General features: G+C 30.4%; 1 protein-coding gene across 2 annotated transcripts in view; it reads right to left on the bottom strand.

The window, feature by feature from the left end:
- CSN8 (COP9 signalosome subunit 8) overlaps nt 1–14,453 on the bottom strand; it is a 178,853-nt gene that overhangs the window by 80,432 nt on the left and 83,968 nt on the right. For both annotated transcript variants that reach the window (XM_014358673.2, XM_089597836.1), the window contains one exon: nt 49–119. In XM_014358673.2, coding sequence (XP_014214159.2) covers nt 49–119 — 71 coding nt within the window. The remainder of the gene's footprint in view (nt 1–48; nt 120–14,453) is intronic.

Genomic DNA, 14,453 nt, shown 5'->3' with positions numbered 1-14,453 from the left:
AACTGACTGTTATTTATTTATTTTAATTATTATTTAGGAATAACTTACAATTGATTTTTGAATAAATATGCAGCTAGTAGTTGCGAATATATCTGAGAAGTTTGAGCTCCTTCTTCAGCCTGCAAATATAGATGTAATTATTAAACATTAGAATTTTGGAATCGTATTGTGTGAAGTATTGTAATATGTGCAGATAAAATTTTTTTGGGAAAATTGTTTCCAAAATATACATTTAATCTGTTTTTTTAATTTTTGATGTAAGTCTTATGTCGTGTCCAAGATTACTGTACACAGTAGAGTTATTTTAAAAATTTAACTCAGTGCGATAAAATGCTATCCAGTTCTAACATAAATAATCTGCTTTGTTTTTAGCACATAAAGGTACAACCATTTTTCTAACTATCAAAATGCCTTTAAACTTACTGCTACTTCGTTATTTTTAAAACATGTTATAACTTTTGTTGCGATTTGATGAAGTTTGTTAGGAAGCTAAGGACAAGCAGCAGATATTTGTGAGGAGAGTTATAATAAATGATCTAGATATCACTCTTTCATTATATTGAAAATGAGTTTTTGTACACATAATAAGATACTAAGTCAGCTAAATGTAACTAGTCGAAATTGAAAGGTGCCTGCAACATAAAATAAAGAATACAAATTTTAGATACTATCGCAGCAGGCGTTTGAATATTCAATTTTTTTTATAAATGTAATGAAGAAAATCTATAATAAGACGCATGGTCACAGCTAACCAAAAAAAAAAAAAAAATATACACGCTTAGTTGCTCATAAACTACATAACTTTCAATACACGCTTTCAGTACTCAGACAGATTACAGGCAGCTTTCGCTGACTAGTTGTGCAGACTTACAAGTTGCACTATACTAAACAATTACTTATTCAATTGATTACACAGAGGTAATTATTTTGCAACTTGATTAGACAAAGTGAATTTTTCTTTTAAAGCACGGTTTTTGGCGACATCGCAGAAACGAGTTAATTGAGAAATTTGTCACGTGCGATAACTAATCAGAAAAACCGGTTTATTTAAACAGAAAATAAAATAATGACCTTTAACATGATTAAAATGTTTATTAACAAATGTATTAACAAGTGATACCAGGTGATATAAATAAGTCACAAAAGCGTGCAAAAGTTTTACATTTATTAACTAGTATAGCAGTCCCCACCTACGCTTTTTGCTTAACTTCCTTACTCTGGTTCAGAATTTCTTTCACGTTAGCAACATGACTTATCTTTCAAGAAACAAATAAATACTTATCAGAGTTTGTTTTTTTTCTACGTGCAATCAAAGTACATTATTTTAATGAAAATTGCTTTTTAAGTTATTATTAATCACAGCAAATGATTGCATAGTTAATAAATAGTACATTTTATATTCTAAACCCAATAGGATAGATATAATTGATTCACATTATTAATTAGTTGAACTTAGTTGAATATCATACTCATGGTTAAGACTTACTTGATAAAATTTCTTTCACCTTAGCCATAATTGGATGCCAAATACATTAAAAAGTCAAAACATGACTACGTTCAAGTCGCAAAAATTTTTGCAAATAAAAAAAAAATGTATAGACTCAACCTATAAATGATCAATATTTACGTTTTATACAAAACATTTTACACAGAGATAATAAGTAAAACTTTTTTCACCTTTCTTGACACATAGTTTAAATTCAACTACTAATTGATTGATAGTCAAGTTCTGGATCAAACGGCATAAGAAAATTTTTTACAAGAATTAAAATTACTTTTGTGATATTGTTTAAGTTCTAAACGAAAAATAACCATGCATATTTTGCATTATGATTACTTGCGTATAATCATTCTTTTTACAAATCTTGTATTGATAGAAGAAAACAAAAGCACAACGAATGAGGTAGTCAGAATTATTTCAGATTCTTTCAATACTTATCATTTTAATCAATTTGTAAAACAATCGAAAAAGAGATTGCAACATCCACTTTTTTAAAAAGTAGAAATACTTAAAACTACATTTAACTAAAAATATATTTGAAAAAATATCAATGAAACTAACACTTAACATGAAAAAGATCGTAAAAGTCCAAGTAAATTATCACATTGATGATCGGTGTTTACTACACATCATTAAAAGAAATTAATTTAAATTGAAATAACCTATTAACTGACCAAAGCCGAGTACATGTAAAAAAAAAACGTTTTTCAAAACATTCAATTTAAAAATTATAATTAATTAAAACAAATGTTTTGATATTTTCAGTACCATGTAATAAAAATACAGTGGGCAGTTTTTACACTACCGAAAGGTAAATGTACCAATTGACGAAACATGTCCCAATTCACGAAACATGAAACTATACATGCTATTTTACAACTAATATCACCAAAAAATTATTTTTAAGCAATTAATAGTTAATTTTAATATTTGTAAACTGAAAAGGCTCTATTATTACATTCAATTCAAAGTAAAATAAGTTTCTCTGTATAATGGTTTCATAATAGATACATAATCAAACATAACCTAACATATTTAGTTGTCCGTATTATGAAACGAACTTTTAAAATGAAATTCAATTCCATTACAACTAACTAATTGGCATGAAATGCAATTGTATCAAAAGGAAATCGTGTCATTTAAGCAACGTACTCCAAGTAACTTAAAATTAGTTCCCACAAATTACTTTATGAAGGAAGTTCCATAATCAGGACATGAATTATAAAACACTGGGACAAGCCTTTTGGTGTTTTTTCATAATAGGGACATATTAGATGTTTCAATTTTATTAGAAAAAAACAGTCTATTTTGCATAAAAATAATATAAAAAAATTATAATAAGTTATTTAAGTTGGAACGATTTAAGAAAAACCAAAATCACTAGCATTAAAGCATGTCCGCTTTTTTTAAGACAATACAGAAAAAAATGCGAAAATTTGTTTCATAATTGGTACTTTTACTTTAGTACAAGTTTGTTTGATGCATGTAAATTTTAATAACAAAAGTCATATTTAAAAATAATATCTACTTATTCTAATTCGTTAAATGAGGAATCGTTTCCAGCAAAATAATTTATTGTTTATTAACGTATGCTGTAATGATTTATACTATCTATGCAATATAAAGTTAGAAACTAATAGTTCTACATAAAAATAAAATAAGGTTGAAAGAAGAAAAAGGTCATCACACTTGAAATTATAGACACAAAAAAAATAAATTTTTGTTTTTTAGTAAGAACAAAGTAATTTTCCAGTAATTATCATAGATTGATAAACATAAGTTTTTTCTGTAAGATCGATAAGCAGTGTTAAGAAAGTAAATAAACATATTCTAGTATCGTTACCTAAACACTTCAAATAATTTAAATGATTCTTACATGTACCTAAAAATTAAAATCAATGTACAATAAACAGATAAGGTAACTTCCATCATTAGGAATCTTACATAAGAATATTCTGAATCTACAGTCTTCGAGGCAATGAGAAAAAACAATATGGCAAGTCATTAGAAAGTTTTCTACAGGTAGTAATAAAAAAAAATCCAAAATAAATTAATGAAATAACGATTAAGTGATTTCATAAAAAAAATTAAATAGTGTAACTAAAACTTTACTTATTTTGTAAGAGACAAAGTCAATAAGGGGTGATGACAGCTCTACATCATTCGCGCCACATGATAGTTAAATATTATGTAGTGTTCTCAGCACCTATTTCAAACACACTAACTGAAAAAAACGCAAAAAAATTCTTCTTATTTTTTTTAGGATTCAACTTATTTTTTAGAAAGCCATATTTTTGATAACAAATAGAGGTGTAAATAATAAAATGGCGCAAACGTAGTTTTTAGTAACATGCTAGAATTATTCGTACTGCGTACAAGGAGACAATTAATTATGTATATAGATGTATACATAAACGTGTGCTTCTTTGCCTATACTAATAAAATAAACTGTATTGTATAAGATTCTCGTTACTAATACTTCTACTCGAATTTGAAGATATTAATTCAACAACTTTAGCAAAAATAGAAAACAAAAAAAAAATACTTCAAATCAAATTAACACCATAGGTACAAAACGCATGTTTAGTTAAACTTAAACTTATAGTCAAGAAATCTGCATTTATTTCCTTAGTACTCACATATTCTAAGCTTATTATTCTTGAATGGACCGAGTCGTTTATAAAATTATATTTACAGTTAATATTCTTCGTACGTGGCTTATACGCCATGCAGTTTTTGCTAAGTATATTGCTGATTTGTTGTCCATGAAAATCTTATTTGGTCCACTAAGCAATTTAGGAAGTATTTCTGAAAGCAAGTTTCTTAACCATACTGTTTTCTGGTCTGCGGCTGTCAGTGTCATTTATTCTTTCTCACGTGATGAAAGTGCTGTAGTGGACTGTTTCCTCATGGACCATGAAACTACTATCTCTTGAAAAAGGAGCACATACACATATACGGATCTCCTACCTTAAGTATTACATGTCTAATATACATTAGAATAAGCTACAAGATCCTAAGTATCTAAGTTGTATTGCATATTGAAGTCTTTGATATCTTCTAGCTATTTAATCACTTTTTTTGCTACTGAAATGTGTGCCTTTCCTTGATTTTTTTTATTAAAAGTACGTAAGAGTGGAGCAGCATAGCAGATTTTAGTTCTTGTTACTTGACTTAAGTACCGGATACTGCCTATTAGTTCTCGGTATGGAAAATTTTCTTGTTCCTTGTTTAGGTCTATGTAAGTAATTTTTTTATTGATATCCAAAGGTGCAAGAGGTAGGTGGTAGTTTTTCACTCTGAATTTTTCTAAAACTTACTATACGTATGGTTCTTGATTTATGCATATTGTATTTTTGTTTTCATCTTTTATAACCTTTATATTCCAAAATTGTTATAACATCCTAAGATTTTTGACTACGAGGTACTTCTGTAACTCTGCTACTGGCCGTGTCCTAATGTTCTTTGTTGTAGCTAGCACAATCTCACTATCTACATTAACTGTAAGAATGAACACATTTATAAATTTTTTCCGAACACATTTTAAATCATCTTCCGAACAAAGACTTACTAGTCTGTTTTTAATTAAATGAAATTGAAATCTAATAAGCTTTTAATGAACATTATTTTCTACTTTTATGAGCACTTGAATGGAATGCTTCTTGCTACTAAAAAGTTGAGATTGTGCTACGTATATTTCTTTTATTAATTTACTGTTAAGAAAAGCACCCTTAAAGTCCAGATAATACAAAAGCAGTTAGAACCTAGCTGCAAAAACTAAGAAAAGCCTCAAGGTACTTTACCTTGTTACTGGAAATTATGTATCATGAAATTTAAAACTAGATTTTGGACTTCCGTTGTGGACACGTAGGAGAGTGGACGTGTAAAAGTGAGCTCCTAAATAAAGCAATAAATAGAAGAAAAAGCAAGGGTAGATAGCTGTAATAAAGTCTTAAAATGAATGAACAGTGAAATACATGAGGACATAATAAACAGTGACAAAAAGTGAAAAAGAAAGTGTAACAGAAAGATTATAAAGGATTAAAAAACAGGTAGGACGGAGAACGTGAGAGATGAACAAGACGTCGATGCAAGTCGCAAAAGAATAGTGCAATCGGATGAACAAAGGAAAAAGTGGTATACGAAGGAAAAGGGAGAAAGAAAGAAATAATAATAATTAGAGAAAAGTGAAAACTGAATAGTAAAAAAGTGGACAAACGGGTATAGGAAAAAGTGAGGTTAGGAAACCCAGTAAGAAGGAAGGGCACGGGCAGGGAAAGGTGATTTCTTTTTATCGGTTACCGACAGAGAAAGTATATAAGGAAGATGTCAAATTTTCCGACGGTAGCTACGTGGTCGATAAAGAAGGAACCCTAAATTTTTTTAAAAGAAAAAGAGATATTTTTATAGAGACAGTAGATAAAGAAGTTTTTAACAACATGGTTACTGGCAGTAGATAAAAAAAATTCCTGAATTCCCGGAATTGACAGAGTCAGTAAGGAAGATATCTGTAGAGTCGGTAAAATTTTGAAAATGACAAGAAAAAAACGCAAATATCAACACGAGAAGTAATACAAACACAAATCCAAAGATTAAAGAACAATCCACTCTGAATTTCCAGAGTAAAATGAGAAAAAGGATGAAAGTCAGAATGTTAAAGAACAAAATGATAAGATGAGTAGGATAGAAAAGAAATTAGATAGTATGTTTGAGTTGATGAAAAGATTAGAAAAAAAAGAAGAAGAATGGAGAGAGGGAAGAAGCAGGTGGTTAAAAGAGAGACTAGAGTGGATAGAAGAGAAGAAAGCTATTGAAGAAAGGATCAAAAGATTAGAATGGGAATTAGAAAAAAATGAAAGGGAGAAGAGAAGACAGAACATTGTCATTAAAGGTGCAATTATAGAAAAAGAAAACACAAAAAAGAAGGTGGAAGAGTTTGTGGAACAGAAAATCAATGTCAATGTAAAGGTGAAAAATGCTACTGAAATAGTGGTAAAGAAAGGAAAAAGTGATACGAAAATGGTAGTAGTAGAATTGGAAAGCAAGGAAATGAAAGACAGTATCATGATGAACAAGAAGAAGCTTGAAAAAGGAATATATATTGAAAATGATTTGACACGAAAAGAAAGAGAAATACAAAGATTGATATTAGATAAATCAAAGGAACAAAGAAACGAAGGAAAAACAACAAAAATTGGCTACATGAAATTGATGATTGATGATAAGTGGTATAGATACAACGAATGGAAGGGAAATTTCCTAGAAGAAAGAAGAAGGATACAGAAGAAGATAACAGGAAGCTCGCAAAAATGAAGAGGACAAGAAGGGAAGGAGGAGAGGGAGTTGAAGGAGAAGAAAAAAGTGTAAATATATGCGTTTGGAACATAGCAGGAGTGTTAAATAAGGACGTGGAAGTATGGGAATATTTAAATAATTTTGATATTATAATGTTAGTAGAAACATGGTTAGGAAAAATAAATGGGAAGATATAGAAAGTAAGATGTCGAAAAAGTATGAATGGAAATTTGTTGCAGCAAAAAGAGAACATAAAAAAGGTAGAGCGAAAGGAGGAATAATTACAGGAATTAATAAGAAGTTAGAAATTAAAAATTACGAGGAATTGAGTGATAACATAGTAAAACAAGAGATTAAATATGGCGAACAAGAGTGGACATTTGTAGGAGTATACTGCCAAGACGTGGCAAAGACAATGGAAATTATAAAAGAAAAAATAGGAACGCAGGAAAAAGGTGGTATTATACTGGCAGGAGATTGGAGTGCGAGGACAGGCAGGGAAGGTGGATGGGTCAGTGAGATGGAGATTGGAAGCAAGGAAGTTAGTAACAGGAAATCAAAAGATGAAACAATCAACGAGGAAGGAACAAGGTTAATTAAGGAAATAACAGAAGAAGGATGGGGTATAGTTAACGGACAAAAAGGAGAAGAAGGAAACTACACGTACATTGGCAGCAGAGGTGAGTCAGTAATAGATTATGTTATAAGTAATCAAGAAGCGTTAGATCAGATAAAAGAATTAAAAGTAGGACAAAGAACAGAGTCAGATCGCATGCCGCTAGAAATATACTTAGAAAATCAAATAGAGATGGTAGAAGATAGGGGAAAGGAAGAAAAGGAAATTTCAAGAAGAGAATGGACGCAAGAATTGATAGACCAATAGCAGGAGAGGTGCGAAGGATGGAATTGGAAAGAGATACAAGTAGAAAGAAGATGGAAAGAAATAAAAGAAGCAATAGAAGCAGCAGTACCAAAAACTAAAGAACAGTCTAGGGTATGGAGGTTGGGAGAAAGAAAGTGGTATGACAAAGAATGGAAAACAAAAAAGAAGGAGCTGAGAAAAATACTGAAGCTATGGAGAAAAAAGAAAGTGGATAGAAACTATTTAATTAACAGAAAGAGAGAGTATAGAAATTGGTGCGAGGCGAAAAAAAAAAATATGAAATAACGGAGGAAAAAAATATAAAGGTCGCAAAATCAGAAAGGAAAATTTGGAATTATATAAATAGATATAGAAAGAAGAAAGCAGGCGTTAATAATAAGACAGAAATTAAAGAATGGAGAAGGCATTTTATGAGGAAACTAGGCGGTAAGAATGAAAAAGCTATGATGATAGAAGAGGTGCAAGAAGAGAATGCAAGAATAGAGAAAAGTACACAGGACCAAGAAGAATTAAGCAAAAAAAAGTTCAAGAGGTCAATAAATAGGTTAAAACCGAGAAAGGCACCAGGAGATGACAAACTAGAAAACGAAATATGGAAATATATGCCAAAAGAGGTTGATGCAGCGCTATGGGAATTGATGAAGAAAGTATGGGAAGAAGGAAGGATTCCAGCACAATGGAGAAGAGGAGTGATATGCCCAGTTTATAAAGGAGGTGATAAAGAGGAGCTGGATAATTTCAGAGGTGTAACTTTGACATGCACGGCATATAAAATATACGCGAGTACGTTAAATGATTTATTAAAAAAATAGATTGAACAAAAATTAGCAGGAAGTCAATTTGGATTCAGAGAAGGAAGAGGAGTGATGGAAGCAATTTATACGCTGAAGCACATAGTGGAAGACGAATTAAGTAAACCAAAAGGAAAAATATTCGCAAGCTTCATTCATCTAAAAGAGTCATTTGACAGAGTACATAGAACGGTTTTAAAGGAAAGACTGCAAGATATGGAGGTGAGTAAAATATTGATAAGTAGAATTATGGATATATACAAAGAAACTATAAATATAGTGAAGGTAGGAGATGAAATATCGGATGAATTTTGGACAGAGAGAGGAGTAAGGCAAGGGTGTCCATTGAGCCCGACATTATTTAATGTGTACCTAGCGGATTTAGAAGAGGAAATGAGAAAAGGGCAAGTAGGAGGATGCAGAATAGGAAATGAAAAAATATGGAGTTTATCCTACGCTGATGACATAGTTTTAATAGCAGACAGAGAACAAGAGCTAAAAGATATGTTAAAAAGGTTTAAAAAGTACATTGAGAAAAAGAAAATGATTTTGAGCGCAAGAAGAACAAAAATTTTAGTACTCGAAAAAAGAGCAAGGAAAGATAGAGTATGAAAATGGGAACAAAATGAACTAGAAGAAGTGACAGAAATTAGATATCTGGGATATATTTTACAAAAAAATGGTCGTAATGAAAGGCATCTGGAAGAAAGGAAGAGAAAGGCTATAATGGCGATGAAAAGCGCTTGGAGTATAGGTGAGAGGATATTTGAGTATAGTTATCAAAGAAGGAAGAAGTTATTTGTGGCATTAGTGGAGAGTATAGCGTTATTCGGAGCAGAAGTATGGGGCTGGGAAGAAGATGAGAGATTGGAAAGTATACAAAGAGAATATATTAAGTGGTTACTGGGATTAGACAGGAATACACCAAATTATTTAGTAGAAGAAGAATGTAAATTGGAAAGCATAAAAATGAAGGTGCTAAGAAGAGCAATAAAATTTGAAGAAAAGATTAGGGACTCAAAAATTAAATTATCAAAAGAAGGCATAAGAGAAAAAGATAAAGATAAAGAAAGAGAAAACATAGGAAGAGTAACAAAAAAGAGAATAGAAATATTAAAGGAAGAGGAACTAACAGAAAAAAGATACATGAGAGGGACAGAATTCAAAGAGCAAGTAAGATTTAGGATAATAGAGAGTATAAGAAGAAAGGAAAAAGAAAAAAGATTAGAAAAGATAAAAAACTCAAGATATAATAAGATATACAAGAACATAATAACAGAGGATGAACCAGAATATCTGAAGATGGAAATACCAATAAAAGATAGAAAATTAATGGCAAGATTTAGATGTGGTAATGAATGTAAAAGCAGAGAACATTGGAAGGAAGAAGAAGAAAGGAAATGTAGATAATGCAAGGAAGAGGAGGAAAATCATACACACATACTGAAGAGATGCGAAAAAACAAGGAACGAAAAAGTAATAGAAGATATACTTGATAAGGGCGCAAAAGAAATAGAAATATTGAGAAGAGTAGTTAGGAAAAGAAAAGAAGGGGAGAGTTCCTGAGAGTGCCAAGATAAATAGGATGAAGAAATCAAGAAGGAAGAAGGAAAGGATATGAGAAGAGAGAAGAAAGAAGAGAAAGGATCAAGAAAAACAGTGTAAAGTGTAAAGTGAAGTGTAAATATACTTTCAAAAAGACTGTAGTATTTAAGATTTAATTTACTTAATTGCAGTGGTTATATGGACAGTATTTTTTTTTAAGTTTCTAATATTATATAAAAGAAAAAGTGACTGATTGTTTTACTATTATTAATAGATTTTATTTTATTTTATTTTTAGTTAAATTTAAACATAAATATTAATATGAATTTTAAATTAGTAGAAAATTATCTTCTATAACGATAACGATAAGAAATGTAACGGAAGCCCTTTAAACCCGAAAGGGACGGAGTATGAAATAAATAAATAAAAAATAAAAATAATACTGGATTTTTGCATGAATCCACAAGCAAGAATTCTTCCTTTGTACTTATTTACTTGACCTTGGTCGATGAGTTTTATTTTTAAAAAGTCTTATAACAGGTAAAAAAATGAAATCAAAATTATAACAAGATATGTCAAAGTTTAAGCAATAAAAAGGAATGATAATGCTTATTACATACGAAGACAAACAAGCAATCAAAAATACACTTCCAAAGAAAAGAGCTCTTAGTTTAAATGTTTTAAATGCAATGAATACGGCTGTCTAGCAAAAGATTACTACAGTAAGAATAAAAACATGGATCATAATAAGGTGTGTATTAAAAATAATCCAAATAAGTCAGATAAAGAAGCTGTCGCTTGACTAGCTCGTGTGTGTAAGAATGTCAATAAAAAAATTGGTATCTAAATTCTGGTTGCAACATAACATACATCAATAAACGAGAATTGGTTTAAAAATTGTAGAAATACTGATGCAAAAGTTTGTAAACATAGCTAATGCATACAAACTACGAACCGTTAGTTCCAGCGATGTAACAATAGAGGTTATGAGAGAAAACAAGGTTAATAAGATTATCTCAAAAAACGCCTTGTACGTACCTAAATAAGCAACTATCTTGATTCCAGTTAAAAAACTAATAGATGTACGGAATAAATTAATGTTTAATAGATGAATATGCTTAACTTATTATTCTAACAAAAAAATAAGTAATTAAGGTTTGGTGTAATCAAGATATGCATGCTATTATAACAAATAATAGAATAACAGATTTTACGAATTACACTAAAGAGGACGAAGTAAACAGCAACATTTGGAAAAGGAGATTGGTAAATACAAGGAGGCAAAATATAATTAATTTGAATAACGAAGCATTTGGTAACAGTGTAGTTCCGTGTATGAATTGCCTCCTTATATTTAACACGTATAATTCAAGCATTTTACTTAAAACTACGTGTACGCCTTTTTATAATCCACACCTCAATTATGCATCGTAATAAATGTTTATACGATTAAATAATACGTTAATAAATGTTAAATCTAAATAAAGGGGACCTTTTTAGAGATTGGAAGTTTTTGGAGTCAAAAAAGGGACTAGAGGTTGACAGGTATAAAGTCAGAAACAGCTGACTTTGCCTGCCACCTTAAATACTTCAGCATACATTTCATCGATTGTTCTAGCCCCCCTTTTTTACCTATAGGCATACTAGATATATTTTTTGAATAGCCTGATTTATATGCATCTACAAATAAATTTAAAGATTAAATATCATTTCATTATGGGCCAAACAAGAGATTTTTTTGAAAATGTTACTAGTATAACTATGTAGTCAAATTACGGTATGATTAAAAAAAATTGTCAATGCTAAAATCCAGAAAAAACGGTGCAATTTAGTTTAAAAACAAAATTTTTTTTACAATTAGAAAGGAAGCACAGAAATGCGTAAAAAACTTATTAAGGTGGCCCTTTACACAATCAAAATACTTTCAGTATGCATGAAGTTGCAGAAATCACACTTAAATATTTACTGAATCATCTTAAAAAATTATAACTTTTGCATTTATACATCAATTTTAATATAAGTATGTAAGTAAGTAGGTCATATATCATTTATAAGTTCTGCAGACTTGAAGGCTCATATGAAAAATGATAAGCATCGTAAAGCTATTCAAGCAGCTTCATTGGGTAGTAAAATATGTGCAGCCGAGGGGGTTCTTGCATTTCATGTGGTAACGCACAATTTAAATTTTATTTCTCAAGATTGCACTGACGGTTTGTTAAAAGGAATTTTACCCGATTCTCAAAGAGCTGCAAAAAAATCATGTGCCAGAACGAAAGCTGAAGCTATCGTATATTATGTCATATCAGCGCGAGTGGAAAAGATTATTTACGAAGATGTACGAAAATCGAATTTTATAAGCATTAGCGCAGATGGCAGTAACCACGGTCATTAAATACTACTCCCTATTGTTGTGCAATACTTTGATCATAAGAAAAACAAAATTCAAGTTAAAATGATTGGGTTTGCACGATTTTTCAATCCAGGAATCTGGTAACCATAGATGTAAGGTTAGAAGTAAAGAGCGAAGAATGAAGTATGAAAAAGAATCAATTCTGAAAAATTAGGTTAAAATGCTGCTTAAAACAAAAAGTGGTGACTTTACTAAAAAGTTTATAAAATGAAGAATATAAAAAATTAAAACTGTGACAGGAACAGAAATAAAAAAATTTTGAAGGAAGACGATACGAAAAAATAGACAGGCTAACAAAAAAATTTAAGGAAATGCAGTAAAAAGAAGAAAATGTGATGAAAATAAGAGATTAAAAAAATATTTGGAGGCATCATCAACAAAAGGGAACATCTTAAAAGCGATGAAGTAAAGAGATGAAAGAGAAAGATGAAGTAACAATGTTATTATTATAGGCAAGAATTTTAATGACAAAGTTATTGATTTTAAGATGAAGGAGTTTCTAGAGAACCAGTTAAATATTCAGATTTGTAATGTAAACGTATCAGGCACGGAAAATACTCGTTAGAACAAAAATGAGGTGATGAAACTATGAAACAGAAAAAGCACTTAGACAAGAACATATACATAAAAAAGGAAAGGAGAGAGCTTAAAAAAGTTATTGGATGATATTAAAAAGAAAATTTTGAAAATTTTGATACAAACTACACATGTTAAAAGTGCATGTCAAGTGATATAAGGTAAAAAAAGTCATGCAAAGTAGGTTCGAAGAAAACCACTGAAGAGAAACTGGAAACGGGGGGATAGTAAAAATAAAAAAAGATTAAGGTAAATGGTATGAGGTGTGGCTGTCCTACAGACAAAGTACAAGTATAAACCGAACATATCCAATGCATCCGATGTATAGACTGTGGTCAAAAATAATGAAGAGCGAGACATATTGCGAAAGATCTAAATTCCCACTCTTACTTTGCGATGTCAGGAGAAATCGGAAGCTCTAATTAACTAGTCTAGTTGTACGTAGTAGATATGATTAAATCACTTTTATAATTATAAGTATAGCTTGCTTATCCTGTCTCTTGTAAATTTAAAGAAAAAACACAGATCCTTCGCAAGCAGTCTTTTTCTTTTTTGAATTTTTTGCTACCAACCAAGACTGTTTGGTCTGATAATTTTACATGAATGACTGGAAACACACCCTAATTTCTGCTTGGTTCAAGCTATTTTATTTCTCATTTCCACAATGATTAATGTCTAAAGATCACAAGTCTGGCATCACTTGAACTATGTCAATGGACTGGCCTGTGATGTTATAAACAATGTTTTTTACATGCATACTGCGAAGTTTCAATTTTTGACTTCGATTTTTGTGGTGAAAGTTCAACAAAAATTTCATTATTCGTTTTTACTTCTCTTTTTTTTATGTAAGTGTATGTTAAAGATTTAGACAAAAAAAATGGACAGTATGATATAATTAACGCCGGGCATGTACCAGGGAAAAGGGAGAAAAGGAGAATGTTTATTTTCACGACAAAGTCATCTTTCACTATAAATAATACACTGAACTAAATGTTTAACGAAAAATTATTGTATTTTAATATTAATTAACTCCTCTTTACGCTCTTGAGAAAATGAAACGCTTAGATTTGAGTACTTGTTTTATTAAATGAAAACTAGAACGACTTATAGTGATGCGTATAGCTTAGCGAGCAGACGTGAACTAGCATTCGGAGCGCTAGAGCCTCAAAATCTTACATGCGCGTACGCACATACATTCATACAAGGGCGTACATATCATCTTGCTCTCTCTTACTCACGATCAGTAGTCAGCGGACTACTTTATGTAAGCTTACGATCGCGAATATTCTTGAATATCCAACAGTGTAATTTATTTTAAATGATTATTTTGTTTTAAAAAAGTGTAGACAAATGATAGCAACGTTGATGTGGATTTTTTAAAATCAAAACATATTTTTAACAGAAACTTAAGGGTGAAAAAAAATATGTAAAAATTTGGTTCAACGCTATGAA

The sequence above is a fragment of the Copidosoma floridanum genome, unplaced genomic scaffold (assembly GCF_036245765.1).
Source record: "Copidosoma floridanum isolate Cflo_tuat_1 unplaced genomic scaffold, Cflo_Japanese_pri ptg000004l, whole genome shotgun sequence".
Lineage (NCBI taxonomy): Eukaryota > Metazoa > Arthropoda > Insecta > Hymenoptera > Encyrtidae > Copidosoma > Copidosoma floridanum.
The sequence above is the reverse complement of the archived record's forward strand: the minus strand, read 5'-3'. Positions and strand labels throughout refer to the sequence as shown.